Source organism: Camelus ferus, chromosome 1, assembly GCF_009834535.1.
Source record: "Camelus ferus isolate YT-003-E chromosome 1, BCGSAC_Cfer_1.0, whole genome shotgun sequence".
NCBI lineage: Eukaryota > Metazoa > Chordata > Mammalia > Artiodactyla > Camelidae > Camelus > Camelus ferus.
Window position 1 is genome coordinate 32,886,065 of NC_045696.1, and position 16,091 is coordinate 32,902,155.

Genomic DNA, 16,091 nt, shown 5'->3' on the forward strand with positions numbered 1-16,091 from the left:
TACTGAGATTATTCAATAGTAGTACAGATTAGAGTTGGTTCATAAAGTCCTAAGTACATTCTTTGACTACTACTTTATTTACTAACTTGAATACTAAACACTCTGTTTCTTGAAAGTAGTTATCATGTGTAGTGTTTATCTTCCAAGAGAGTGACCATTCCTTCTTTTTCTTCTTTTTTCTCTTTAATCAGTAACTTTTTAAGTTAATTATTTGTATTCCTCTTGAATTGCAGTCAAACATGAAATTAGCCATTTTTACTAATCTTTATATTAGTACATTTTATTTATACTTATTTATTTATATTTATATTTATTTATATGTATTGTATATACATACACACACACACACACATGCATATATATATATTCTTATATTGGAGCTTTATGGAGATACAATTAGTATACCATCAACTTTACCCAAAGTGTACAATTCAATGATTTTTAGTAAGTTCACAGAATAGTGTAACTCTTACCACAAGTAATTTTACATTTTCATCATCCTAAAGAAATTTTGTATTAGTAGTCACTCCGTATTTCCTCCCAATCTCCTCCCTGGCTCTAGGCAACCACTAATCTGTTTTCTGTCTCTATAAATTTGCCCATGGTGGATATTTCGTATGAATGAATTCATATTATTTATGGCCTTCTGTCACTAGCTTCTTAGCATAACATATTCAAGGTTTGTGTTCCAGCATACATCAGCACTTCGTTGCTGAATATTATTCCATCGTGTGCACCTACTTCATGTTACTTATTTATTTGTCAGTTGATGGACATTTGGGTCTTTACATTTTTTTGCTATTATGAATAACTCTGCTATGAAAATTTAAGTGCAAGATTTTGTATAGAAGTATGCTTTTATTTCTCTTGGGTATGTACCTAGGAAAGATATTGCTGGGTCTTATGGTTTCTCATTCATGAACTTGGGTGCTTTATGTGTGTGTATATATATGTATGTGTGTGTGTGTGTGTGTGTGTGTATGTTTGTAATTGTTAGATCTTTCTAATGGATTGACACATAAGGTTACAATTGATATAGGTTGATTTCTGTCTACCATTTCACATTTTATTTTTTCGTTTCGATTGTTTTTAATGAGAAGTCAGTTAATATTTTTTGAGTCCCTTTGTTTGTCAAAAGGTTTTCTCTTCCTGCTTTCAAGATTGATTTTTTTTTCTTTGTCTTTGTTTTTGACATTTGTGTTATAATGTGTTTGGATATAGATCTTTTATTTGCATTTAACCTATTTGAAGTTTACTGAGCTTCTTGTATGTGTAGATTAATGTTTTTCATCAAGTTAAGAAGGTTTAAATCAGTCTTTCCTCAAAAGTCTTTCTACTCCCTTATTCCTTTCCTTCTGATCTTATTACACAAGTTTTGTACTTAATGGTGTCATAAATATCTCTCAGGCTTTGTTAATTTTTCTTTATAATTTTTCTTTCTTTTCTTCAGATTATAAAATCTTCATTGATCTTGTATCTCTTGTAGTTTGTAACTACTGTTGAGTCCTCTACTAAATTTCTCATTCCAGTTATTGCATTTTTCAATTGCAGAACTTTGATTTGGCTCTTGCTTTATAATTTCTATATCTTTATTGATGTTCACAATTACTTTGTTTTACTTCTTGAAGTATGTTATATTTTAGTTCTTTGAACATATTTATAATGAATCCTTTGAAGTCTTTGTCTGTTAAATCTATCATTTGGACCTTCTTCCCAGAAGTTTTTGATGTTTGCTTTCCTTTCCTTTGTAGGAGTTACGCTTTGCTGTTATTTTCATGTCTCATTTTTTTTTTTAAATTAGACATTTAGGTAATAAACTGAGCAATTCTGGATACTGATCTCACCTTGCAGCTTATTGTTGTTTGCTTTTTCATAAATTTAGTCACTTGGGTGGACTGTTTACACTGCCTTTGACGTCACTCAGAGGACAAAGTTTTGATATGTGCATGGTCACCCTAGGAAGACAATAGTTTCTGTAGGGTTCTCTTTGACTGCTTCTTTCCCTAATATCTCTGTTAAGCTCCCCCTCTCTTGTACACTGGTATTATGCACAGCTGTTCTTCTCCACCATTTGTCAGTTGATCGTGCTGTTGTTTTTAACAATGTTCTGTGCATAAATTGTTCTGCAGCCTGATCCAATTAAATTGAGGACACTTTGCTGAAGTATTTTTTTGAGGCTAGTCTTTGAGGTTTTCTTTGATGACAGGAAGTTTCTTCCTAGCTGTTCTTTTCTCTCATAAACTAGCTGGTCTGTGGTCTAGCTTGTTGAATTCATGGGGCTACCCATCTCCTCTTACTTGCTTACTACCGAAATCTTTAATATTTTCAAGAGGTCCCTAGGTTTGGGCTTTCTCACTCTCTGTTCCAAATAGTGCCCTTAGAGAGATCTTCAGAATGCTTTTATTATGGCCTGCCTCTTCCCCTGGGCAAAATATCCATACTGCTTCTCCTGAGCTAGTGGTATGGCCTTCTTTTGAAATAACACTCACTCCTACTTTATAAGCAGGATATGGGGAAGTGGTAGTAGCCTGTGGTCTTTTTGGCTCGCCTGTCTGACTTAAAATCTCTGTTCTGTAAGTGGACTGGGTGAGAACTGTGGAGATCCTTATATTCTTGGCCAGTGAGTTGGGACTGGGTAGAGGAAGATAACCTTAATCTCTCAGCCACACTCACTCGGAATTAAGTCTCTGCAACCAAGAACAAGAGTGAGGGGAATACAAAATGCTGGCTACCTGCCTCTCCTAAAAAAATAATGTAGTCCTTGATTGGGAGCTGGCAGGGAAAAGGAGCCCCATCTTTTTTGGTCACATTCATCAGGAGTTAAACTCCCCTCCAGCTGAGCTGGAGGTGGGGTAGATGTAGTGAGCAAGACATGAGTCCAGTACCATAGACTCTACCTGGTCTTACTAAGATTTAATAGATTTCTTGAATAATCGTTTCTTCCTTTGCTGTATGCTCTTAGCACAATTTTTAGAGACTTAAATGTGTGCATGTGTGTTACTACATAATTTTCATCAGCTCTGACTGTTTCACTAGACAGAGAGTTTACAGAATTTTTTATTGTGATATTCCCTAGTTGCCCTCTGATTTTTTTATGCTCATATCTTTTCACAATGTTGACTCATAAATTATTTTATTATCTTTACGTATGTTCCTTTATTATTACAAATCATTTGTCTCTCATTTCCTGCTACTTTTTTCATATAGAAATCTATATTTCTCTTCTTGACCACTTTATATTCATAATTTAATTTTTGCCTCTGTAAGAGATGAAACTAGTCATAATTTTTCCTTTCCTTGTAAATCTAGGTAATTTTAAATTATGCTCTTCCTCTTTTTTATGAATTTTATGTAGAAAGATCATGTATGAATTTAAAATAAAAATTAATAGTTTGGTGTATTTTTAATTTAGTTTTTTTTTAATTTAGGTTTTTTTCCTTAATGATATTGTCAGTCTTCTTTCCTCCCCCTTTTTATCTGCAGTTAAATATATCTGAACTCCCATCTCTAAGTTCTTGTGCATGAAACTCTGAACTATTTGGGCTGCACTCAGGCTTACTGTGCCTATAGAAAATAGTAAAGGGGTAACTAAAAGACGGCCCAGGGCCAGTACAGATCTGAATTAAACAAAAATTCATAGCAGTCAAGAAGAGTGGGGAAAAGATAGCAAAAGAATAGAACTGCACTAGATAAAAATTATTTACTTACACTTAGTGTGTCTACTCCCCAGTCTTTGCTCATCTAACTCTAACTTTTGTACTCTTCCTAAACAGAAACTGCCCACTTATTCAGAGGATAGTCTAATGACATCTTCAGTTTTTTTCTGTAGAGTGAGGTAAAGAGGATTTAGAAAGAGGTTCAGTACTAAGAAAAGTAATGACAATTGGCTACTGCCCCCAAATGTACACACATTGACGTGGAATGATTCTACTTACTAGAAGGAAAGGAATGCTTTACTTGACTGAATATGACCATTATTTTAATTAATTCAAAGCTGATTTATTAAGCATCTATGATATTCCAGACCCTGTCCTAGATACTGGATATGAAAACTATATGGAAGTATAAAAATTAGGAAAGCTTGGAAAGAAGTGAGAGATAAGAGGGGAGAAGATTAATGGAAGAGAAAAAAGATAAAAGTAGTAAAAAAGCAAGAGATAAACAGAATTAAAATTCTAACTTATTTATTTTATAAATACATGAATTATGAACCTTGTGAATACCCTTGTGAATTTATTTTATAAATACATGAATTATGAACCTTGTGAATACCAATAACCTTGTGGGTAATTGGAAGTTAAAAATGATATGTTGCTCAGAAAACAAGATAACCTGTTGAAAAATAATCAACAAAACTGTGGTAGTACATGGTTGAGAGAAACATGGTAACGTATTCAGAAAGCTAATTTCTCATCACAAATGTTTTACTGATGCAGATGATTCATCTTCACAATAGATTGATGAGGGGCAGATTGATTTTTCTTACATGTGTTGAGTGCAACAGGATCCCATAAAATAAATTGTCTGATGACTAGAAACTTATATTCGTGTATGTGTTTCAAAGGAGTCACACTTGCCTGCTGCTTATAGAATTTACTCAAATAGATAGTTTTTTGTTTTTTTTTTTAATTTTCTTTTGGACTTTGCATAATGGATGGGCTTTTAAATTTTTTTTCTGCCATCCTTTATCATTTTGGGGGCCTACAATAAAACATTTTTTTTCTATAGAATATAAAAGAAATCATTCAATCTTCAATAGAAGAAAGGGCATTATAATCTACACAAATATAGTGACTACCCTGAGGCATCTGGCTTAGAGACAGGTAATTTTTTAAAATATTTTGCAGTCAGTTGATGTAATCCTTTTGATTCAGCCTAAGGAAATGTAGTGCACCAAATATATAGTATTTTCTTAGAAGAGATTGCAAATGAAAGTTGACTTCTCATGTCTAAACTTTTGGTTAATGGCACTGAGGTTCACTTAACGTACTCTCAAGTGAAAAGAGGTATCATAAGGTTTTCCTGACCATTGCCAAATAAAAGGAGCAAAAGAGAACCTATTTTGCTGGCCATTGTACAAGCACATTATGTAATATATGACATGCATATTTTGAAAAATGTAAATAAAAAGAAGAAATATATGTTGAAAGAGTAAAAACAGAATGGAAGCTTAGAGTGGCAATAAAAAGAAAGAAAGACAGATACAGAGAAAGGTGAGTAAAATATGTCTCAACATTCATTCATCTTTGGTTAGATCATCTCTGGCATCAATATATCCGTTGTACCCTTGCTCCTCAAAATATGTCTGTGGACCAGCATCAAACTTTCAGGCTCCACCTACAACTATTGAATCAGAATCTGCATTTTAATAAGGCACAAATGTGATTCATATGCACATTCCTTTTCAAGAAACACTACTCTTGATCACAATGTCACGTAGTAACATGGGAAAGGAGAAAAAAATGAAAACTCTAAAATAAGACAGGATGAAACAAGAATACACATGGAAGCAGCAAATCAACTCTGCAACATAAGGAAAATTTCTATTGTTTCTGTTACAGTGTAATGTGTCAGTTATTTTATAAAGCTAGGAAGCAAAATAGAAATAAATTTTAAGTACAATTTCCTGTTTGAGGAGGATGTCAGCAGAAAATTTGGAGAAAGATACTATGATTGGCTCTTTTCCATGCTTTTTCCTTTTCATCTTATGCCTTTTAGTAAACCTATAAGCTGTCACAGAAACTAATATTAAAAGCAACAAATTATACTTTTGTTTATTTTGTTGAATGATGCTCATTAAAATTTTATGTTATATACAATTGCTGTCAGATTTTATGTGTCCAATTAATATTACATTAAATGGTACTTTTGTAAAAGAAGCAGTTAAAGGAAGCAGATGTGAGTTCTTAAAATGCAGCTATTATTAAACAAATTGGAAGCAATATTTTGGAATAATTTATCATAGATAGTATAACAATTATAAAAGCGGTTTGGTAAGAGATCTAAATTTTCTTATACTGCCACTACTTAGAGCTATGAGCAAGAAAACATTGCTCATTGGACATAGATTTATAAGAAAGGATATAAAATATGAAAATGAGGCAACATTTTGTATATATTTATGAGACATTGAAAAATAAAAGAACTCATTTTTTAATATAGCTGAGATCTATAAATGCATATGTATTATCCTGATACATTTTGACTGAAAGAGGATCATTTTATCTTTTACGCTAATATTTTTTTAACTGAAATTAAATCTCATTTTTGAATGTAAAAATGTTAGAAATTACTTTGGTTAACAAAAAAGATATTTCATAAGACTAATGTTTATGAAAAACCTTGTATCCTGCATGATTAATTTATAGTTAAAAGACAGAGTTGGGAATTTTATGCTCTTTTCTTTCTTCCCAAATGTTAGAAATTTTTCTTACTCACAAAAAGTGCCTAAATTATGTACATTTTTTGTAAAAGTCTTAATTAAATCATTATTTTCCTTATTTGTGAATATGGTCATAAACATACATTTTCAAAACAAGACATGGAACATTTATCTAGTTTTATTCTTTACTAATATTTGTTTTATTTTTAAAACCAGTGACTAGGATAAATCATACTTCTGTGGAAATAAGTAAAATTCAATGAGCCATGCAAATGTCTACCCATCAAATACATAAAATTCAATATTATTTTTAAAGTCAGGTCTTTACATAGAGCATCAAACAATTTATGCATTTTATGCAAAAGAACTCTTTTCTTAAAAATATCATTGTTCATTTGAAATGAAAGTCTAAGAAATCGGAACAGCTTTCTCTGTCAACTACATTCAGCTATACTTAAGATCTTGTTAAAATGACATCTTAACCTTAGCCTATCATTTTAACTTCTAATTCATTAAAATTGCCCTCTTCTTATCAGCTACTTTAGACTTGAGAAATTTCAAATGAAATGAAAATATTATTAAATCTCTTTTCCACCGAGAACAAATAATCCCTAAGTGCACCATTTAACAATGAATCTGACTCATGCACAGTAAGTTCAAATATTGATAAGTGAATTCACATCTGGATGAAAGTATCTTCATTCATACAGAAATGAATTCTTCAGCCAAGTGAAGAGCATTTATCTGAGTATAAATTTCAGTGCAAATATATATGTATATATATTTAAATATATTTAAATACTCTAAAAATTCAGATGACTGTCCTCCTTTACTAAAGATGATGACTTTCTCATCTTAGGTATTCTTTAGCAATTATGTCCACCTCACATTGTTCATATTAAAAGCATACTTTCTTTTAGGCATACCCAGATGGTTGTGAATTTGCCCTTCCCAACTGTACTTGTGGTTCAGAGAATTAAGATTATCTTTAAGTATAACTGAAATCAAATGAAAAGATACTAATACTGTAAAATGGCCTGATTTTTCAAATGAAGTATAAAAAAAAACTTACATGAAAGAAATAAAAGTTCTATGACCTGCCATTTAATTTCTGTGTTTAACTTTTAAGATTTATTTCTGGAGTAGTTTTATTTTTCTTTGCTCAAATTGAAATGGATCAAATGTTAAACTAACAAATATTTGCTTTCCAAAATTGGGTAAAGATAGGGAGAAAGCGCTTCTAGTCAGTGTCTCGGGTAAATGAGATCTGTTACATTTTAAAAGAGAATTTCACAGAATTTTTAAATGGATATTTTATTTTCAGATGTAAAATATTTAAAAGAAGAGGATGCAAATCGCAAGACTTTCACAGTCAGCAGCACCCTGGATTTCCGAGTGGACCGCAGCGACGATGGCGTGGCAGTCATCTGTAGGGTGGACCACGAATCTCTCAATGCCACCCCTCAGGTGGCCATGCAGGTGCTAGAAATACACTGTAAGTAAATGCTACTCCTCAACTCTTTATCTTGGCAGCAGATCCCTTCATCTACATTTAAAATCATTTCAGTATTTCCTGAAGTTACAGCAAATGTGCAGCAAAATCTAGAGCAAAATGATGTAAAATTACTCTTACTAGTATTAATCACATTCAACGGAAAGTAGTCTTTGCCAGAGTATCATTCTTGACAAGGAAGAAAAGTAAAGGAGATAGCAAAAGGTTAAAACTCCTAATTATCTCTCAATTGTTGGCTTGATGTATGTGTATGCATTCTAGTTGGTAGGAAGAGCAGTAATTTTGGCAGAATCAGAGAGGTGGGAATCTGATAAAACCTCAAAGAACTTTCTAAACATAACTTTATTATATGAAACGTGGCTTCCCATCTGTTTTTTAAATTAGAATTTTTTTTTTACTATTCTTAAAAAATATACTAAATCTTTATGAAGACAGGGGCATATCTATTATGCTGTCTTTCTTAACATCGTTATTGTTTACAAGTGTTAAGAACATTAATTGGATGACTCCAGTGAGCACAGGCAGTGCTAAATGCTTTGCTGGTATTATCTCAATTCATGGTATCTCACGTAAGGACATCCGCATAACAACGTGATCAATAGTTACTACTCTCTTTAGTCATGATTTATGGATAAGAACACTGAAGTTTATAGTGGTTGAGTCACTTGGCCAAGTTCATACAACCAGCAAATGGTAGACTTATAATCATGACACTTGTAGTTAGCAAGGTCCTTGGGATATAGTAGATGATCTAGAAATATCTATCAAAATGAGAATGAGTGGAATTGAAATATGTAAGGTAAAGTTAAAAAAAGTAGAGCACAAAGAGTTATAATTCTGAATCATTTTACTTGAATATTTCATATATTAGAGTTTTTTTGGTTTGGCTTTGTTATGTGTGATAATTTATAGCTTCAATTTAGAATGCATATGTGTGATATAAAATTGCATTGAATCTTAAAATTAAGATTAAATTAAGCCTAAGTACTGATCCTCTAATATGCCTCATTGTATTTTGTTTTCATTTATCTATTCAACAAGAATATATCGAGTGCCTGCTATGAAACAGGCATTCTTTTGGGCACTGGGGTTGCAGAAGTGAAGAAAGTAGAACATCATTAACAAAACTAAGTGAGGTGGTCTCCAAGTGTCAAAAGTACCACCACTACCAGTGGCAACAAACTCTATCTAGTTCATAAACTAGAGAATTAATTTCTGCGCAAACTAGACAACTTAAGTCAAGTTTATGGCATTCAGTAACCCTACAATAAATGTCAAATGCCTTCTTTCTTAGTGGGTTCAGGCTGCTGTGACAAAAATACCATAGACTGGGTGGCTTATAAACAACAGAAGTTTGTTTCTCACAGTCCTGGAGGCCTAAAGTTCAAGACCAGGGAGCAGCCACATTCAGTATCTGGTGAGGACCTTTACCCTGGTTCATAGTCGGCCATCTTTTCTCCATGTCTGCACATGGCAGGAAGGCCATTTACAACCACAGAAAGCACAGATGTTAAAGCAGAACTAGATTTGCTATTATAAAGATGCTGTAGTTAATCACGCTAATTTTTGAGGTTTCGCTGAATATCTTGGTCTCTGCTTTCAGACCTGGTCATGGAATAGACTTGCCTTTTCTTATTCCACCCCATAGTCACTGAGTAGCTTTATCGGATTATTGTTTAGATTCTAGAGAATTGCTTATGTTTGTTGAAGCTATTTCAGCCTAGCTGTAAGATGCCAATTGTTAGCTACCAAAGTCATTTTCACTTCCTTGGAAGTCCAGAATGGAACTATTATACATATCGGGCATTTTTAGCTGTTCACCATATTTCATTGAGCATTATTAAGCAAACTTCATGGGGGAAGGCAATTGAATTATTTAATTTTTGCAGAATTTTACATAAAAAATGTTACACTTGATGGCCAATTAAAAACAACAACTCATTCTATGGTGGTTTAATATGTAAATGGCTAGAAGGCAGAGACTAAATCTATTTAAATTATTTTTTATAGCATCTAGCGTACCATCATTCAAATATGTGAAGTTAATTAAAACTAACTGATGATAATGCTGAATGTTCCTTTAGGGGTGCAGAATATTCCCCAGGGGTAGAATGAGGACTGGAAAGTAGAGAGGGACAGTTAATAACAGTTGGCATCAAAATTCAAGCAAACTGAGCAAATTGAGTGTGGTCTTCATAGACACCTAAGAATAAGGAAAAAAAGTCTCATGGTTGTTTCCAGACGCAGCAGATGGTTTCAGATAAGTTTCACATTTGTATGATGTGAAAAATTTCATGGATGCTAATGGGGGGAAATAGAAAGAAGAATTATAAAAGGGAAAAGATAGCTAGTCTTGAATGTATGGAATATAAATTTAGGATTTCCACTTTGTTTTACAATGTTTCTATTATGATTATTCACCAAGACTGGCCCCAGTAGAGGAACATTTAGTTTTTTGGACCCCCAGAGCAGAAGAGACACAATTGTTTTATGTGGTGACTGACAAGAGCAAGTATATATACCTACAGTAATGGGAAGTTATGACTACACCTGAAATAAAAACCTTGTGTTATTGCAAAAAGGCAAGTTTGATGAGAAATGACCTAAGGGTTAAACACATAGCACCAAGGAGCATAATGAAAACAAATAGTAGGAGGGGTTGCATTTCTAGAGCTAAATGTTTTAACTCTGTAACCCTGTGATACACAATTTAGAAGGACTAAGCCAAAAAAAAGTATCGCAGCAACATTCATTTCTTTATAAAATGTTAATCTTAAATTTTAATGACACTATGATGGAAGAAAGTTTCTTTAAACTTGAAATGTAAGAAAATGTACACTTTTCACTGTGAACCACAAATGCTTGCAAATTTCAAGTAATAGGTAATAGCATACTTTGCACCTGAGCAGTGGGAAAAGCCAGTCTTTTTTTTTACAGATGGATATTCTAATTCATCTTCTTATTTTTACACAGATCACGTTGAAAACAATAACTTCTGTCTGATTTAATTTTAGAACAGATTGTATGAGTCAAATTTTATTTAGTTCTCAGTAAGAATAGTGTGTCGCCTCTAACAGATAGAACTATGAACAAAATACAGAAAAGAAGAAAATAACTGAACATTCATTTTCTGTGGTGACATTGACAAAATTACATAAAAATCAGCTGTTATTGAAAATGAAAACACAAGAGACAGATTAGTAAAATATTTCAGAATAATGAGTATTATGAGAAATCATTTTAGCATTGTGGCACTGAACTGCTAATATGGATAAATAAGAACCCAAATTTTAAGTCTGTATGTGTATGTGTGTTGTAAGGTACATTATATATAATCATTGAATCATGAAATCTTAAGCTGTCAGTAATATTTGTTTAGTATTTCTACTGTGTGACAGTGCCATGCTTTTCCTATAAAACAAATAATTATTTACACATGCATGTCATCAACTTTTGAAACAATACATGGTTAAATATGTCATAGAAGAGGACCAAACTAAACAAATTCAGTATAAGCACCATATAAGAAAAAGAAAGTAAATGAAAGAGAGGAGGGAGTGAGTGACTCTAGAAGCTGCCATATTGAAATTGTGTGCTTAAATGAGATCAATCAGGTTAATGACTGTAAATAAGAAATGCAATATATACCTTAATAACCAAAAATCTCCTGGACCCATTACTATAATAACATAAGGAATTAAACGGTCAATTTACTGTCTTGATCTTTAGCTTCTTGAGGCTTTTATTTCCATTCTAAGTAACATGCAAATAAATAGTGCAATTAATCCATTTTCTGCTTAATGCCTTATGTTTAAAAATGTATTTCTAAAGAGATTCCTTTCCTGTTTTGCCCTTTTAAACAGAATTACTTTGTGCTGAGAGGAACTGAATTCTCAACTGTACATATCTGCTACTTTTCTGGGTCATGTGATATACATGATTAGTTCTCCCTTTGGGTCTACTTATTTCAATAAAATAGATTTAAAAAATGAAATTCTGCTTATTGTAGAAGAGAGTCAATACAGATGGGTTTGGAGGCGTCTAATTATTTTGTTTATAACTTCATTTCCACCGTAGACTGACATGGTACAGAAATATTTTCAAATATAGGCAGAGATTCTTTATTAAGTGTAGCTTTGGCATTTGTCTTTTTCCATTGATTGAAAAATAATTATTTCCATCTACTTAGTCCTCCCTACACAAATCTGTACACCTCTTTAGCCCAGGTAAGAGTCTTTTAAGTTGTCCTGTGTTAGTTATGTCAACTATGCTTCCACTACTTTTCCATTTGTTATAGAAAGCAGTTGATTAAATGTTTGAGGCTACATAGGTTTGTTGGACAGAAAGGTGAATGTTACAAGTAGCATTTTAAAATAACATGCCGCACACATCTGGTGTTCCATGTGTAAAATGCTGATTTTCTAATTACCTTGTCTGTGACAAATTTTCTATGGTCCAGAGGCATAGACTATAAAAGGAACCAGGAAAGGTGAAATGAAAACTATCTTTAGGTTAAATTTTAAAAATTAAAATAAACTGTTCTTTTGATACACCAAATGTCACATTTGTGCATGAGGGTGCCTTGGAAGTATTTTTAATAGAGCCCAAAATATTTCACAAACCTCATGAAATGTGTACATACTAGAATCATGAAATGATCTATTCCGCATAGCAAAAAGATATTTAACTTCATTAACAAAAGTAGCCTAATGTACAGCCTCTATTTGAGATGCCAATAGGTTTTTCAACTTTTTCAGGGAAGATACACTTATTTATTACCGTTTATCATATTACTCATAGTAATGTATTACCAGCACATTTTTATCATGAGTTAATTCTTTTTTCTTTTATATATGATAGGACTATTTTATTTAGTCCCTGGCAATATCAAATTATTAGAAGTAATTGGATCAACAAATATTTTAAGTGATCTAAATGCAAGGATTCAAATGTTACTGTAATGTTTCTATTATTAATAGGTCTAACATTTTTTGTGTTATTAAAGTCCAATGAAGAGGAGTGTATGTTTGTGAATAGATTCTAAATGTTTAAAAACAACAGATTCGTTGATTAAAATAACATAATATAGTCTCAAATGGCTTTTCCTAATCAAACTGATCATAAAATATGTATTTATAAAACTTTTTAGAAATCTTAACATTGTTTTAACCATTCAAATTAACTTCATATAAAGAGAGTCAAAAATAGTCCCCAAATGATGTAATGTATATATAGTAGAGATGTTAGTGTATCTTTTGCAGATAATGTTAGGTTATTTTAATAGAGAAAAAAATGAATAAGAAAATGAAACAATTTTGGCAAGTAAAACCTAATATAAACATGTTATTACTAGCTAGTATTTTAAAGTTTCCATTTAATAACCAATTCTATTTTATAAATCTATTTGTAAAAGATACTTAAAAACTGATTTTTTTTCAAAGTGACTGCATTTTTAATGTCCCTTATACTTTCAAGACTGTTCTAGTTCTGTTTTTCTGAATGAATTATAACACACACACACACACATGAATACAGACACACGTTTCTAAGAGAAAAATAGATGATTAGAACACTACTGTAATAGATTGATATATAAACTTTATTAGATTAGCTCTTAATATATCAGCAAAGATTGTCTATACTATTTATAATCTCGGTTCAGTAGACTTTTTTTTTAATCAAAATGCTTTATTTTTTAGAGCAGCTTTCAGTTAACAGAAAAATGAATCAGAAAGTACAGAATTCCCATATACACCATCATCTCACCTCCATCACAATGTCTCCTATTATTAACATTTTGCATTTTTGTGGCCCTTTTTTTTTTTTAACGGCTGATGAGCCAATATTAATAGATTATTATTAACAAAAGTTTATAATTTAGAGTTTGCTCTTTATGCTGTGTACTTCTTACCAATTTATAATGTCAGGTAGCCATAGACATTTTGTTTTTAGTTCTTTTTAGGTTTTAAGTTTTGGGGTTTTTTTTAATGATGTGTAGATGTAATAATAAAGGGGAAGGGATAGCAAAAAACAACTTTATTAGACTCTTTAATAAGAATTTAAATATAGCAAACTTGAATTTCTATTTAATATTTTCTGGGTTTGATGATATATATTCCCAAAATGGGCAACAACTGCCATGCAAGATCCTGGAATATATCCATATTCTAAGTACTGAGTCCAGACTTCAAATATATCTTTAATGTGTCCTCTCTTAACTGCTTCTCTTTCTTCCTGCACTTGATAGTTCATAATTTTTTTTGAAGGGAGTAAAAATACCTTTTTTCTATCATTGCAAAACATTTCATTTTTAGATTTATAAGCACCAATTACATTTTAAAAAATTATTAATGTCTTTATCATGAATTACCTTCAACATGTTTCTGCTTATAAATTATAAATTCTTTTGCACAAAGAAGCACCAAAGATGACAGAATATTGTCATATTTTCTTTTTAGCAAAATCATGTTGCAGAATACTGTGTATGAAGTCTTTCCTTGTTTCCTTATAAATTGTTCACTTACCAATTTTTGAATTTGCTAAAATTCATCGAGATTAAGTGAAGACTTCTGTTTCACCATTTTCACTAGATTCTTGACTTCTACTATCTTCTCCTTGCATTTATTGTCTGACCTAATAATTTTGAAATACCTTTCTCTGTCAGTGTCCTTCTCTTGCCATTATGAGCAGAAAATGAAGATTCTAAATTTTCAGCTGAGATCATGAGTACTAAACACCCAACAAACAACCAAATGAAACTATGATGATGGTGTTTTTATTTCTAAACTTCTCTTCCACAATCATGAAGGAAAATGCATAACCTGAACAACCCTGTAAGTAAATAGGAATCAGGCAGTGGTGATGATTTATATCACCCTTGTGTAATCCTTCCACATCAGCAACTTACTGTGATGATGGAAATGTTCTATATCTGTCCCAAAATAGTAGCCAATAGCTGGCTAGACGTGGCTGCTCAGCATGTGAAATGTGGGTCTTGTGACTAAGGAACTGCAGTTAAAATTTTATTTAATTTTAATCAATTTGCATTTAAATAGCCACATGTTGTTACTATATTGGTCAGCAACACTGTATAATTTCATCATACTTTCATTGTCATTATGTCATCCCTTTTAACATAGTTGGGGATAATTGATGAGTTAGGAATGAGTTAATAGTGAAGTAATTCATAGAATGCCAAAGTAACAAGATTTGTTACCAGAAATATGATACATATCATATCATAATATATCTTACACTGACAAAAATCAAACATATTTGTTGACATTAGGAAAATAAAAACAATTTTTTTTCCATTATAAAAGCTACAAAAAAATGTTCTCATTGTAAAGGAGAAACTTCATGGAGACCATCTGCTCTAACTATGCAATAATTTTTTTCACTTGACTTTTCTCAATTTAAATATATTTCCAAATATGCCACTAAATTTAAGAATTAGTATTACAATTTTTATTGTATTGTCATGGTGATTATGATAATTGATGATGATTTTGGCCTTTCACATATTTACCAAAATTATATCTAAGGGGACATTTTAAAGATTAGATCATGTATGAAATAAAAACAAATCTAATAGTTGACTAAATGGCTAACAAACAGGAAATGGAGTATCAACTTCCACACTAAGCTTTATAGTTTTATGCTGTCATTGTATTTGACCTAACCTGTGCATTGTGTATTAATATTGTATGTTTGTTAAATAAACATCAAACGCTTAAGCTATCCCATGACAGATTTATAAAAGCTAAAACAAGTTGATATAAATGTGTTTATTCCATTGTTTATTGTTTCTTTTTGTGTCCCCATGAGGAATCCATTTAATGTTGCTTTTGATAAACTTCATTTAAAAAAGCGTCAAAAACGTAAACAGCTTAAAAATGTTTAAAAACACAGTGAGTTCATATTTTTTGCTTTGTCCTTTAAATGATGATATGGAGCCTTTTTTTTTCAAAACTAGGCTTTCAAAAGTGTCAAAATGTCTTATCTAGTTTTGAAATTTGACAACTGGCCTTTCTGATGCCTTTTCCTAAGTAATCCATCACAGTGTTGAAACCATCAACTAGTTGAATTTGTTCTATCTCCCTCCCAAGCACAACTAACTCTATCAACAATCTTGAATCAAAACTATGCAGTTTGTATCAAATCAGACCATTAGTTTAGGAGAGTTTCATTCAATAG

General features: G+C 31.7%; 1 protein-coding gene across 4 annotated transcripts in view; it reads left to right on the forward strand.

Moving 5' to 3' along the window:
• CADM2 (cell adhesion molecule 2) overlaps positions 1 to 16,091 on the forward strand; it is a 948,208-nt gene that overhangs the window by 816,665 nt on the left and 115,452 nt on the right. For all 4 annotated transcript variants that reach the window (XM_032477423.1, XM_032477416.1, XM_032477431.1 and 1 more), the window contains one exon: positions 7,707 to 7,877. In XM_032477423.1, coding sequence (XP_032333314.1) covers positions 7,707 to 7,877 — 171 coding nt within the window. The remainder of the gene's footprint in view (positions 1 to 7,706; positions 7,878 to 16,091) is intronic.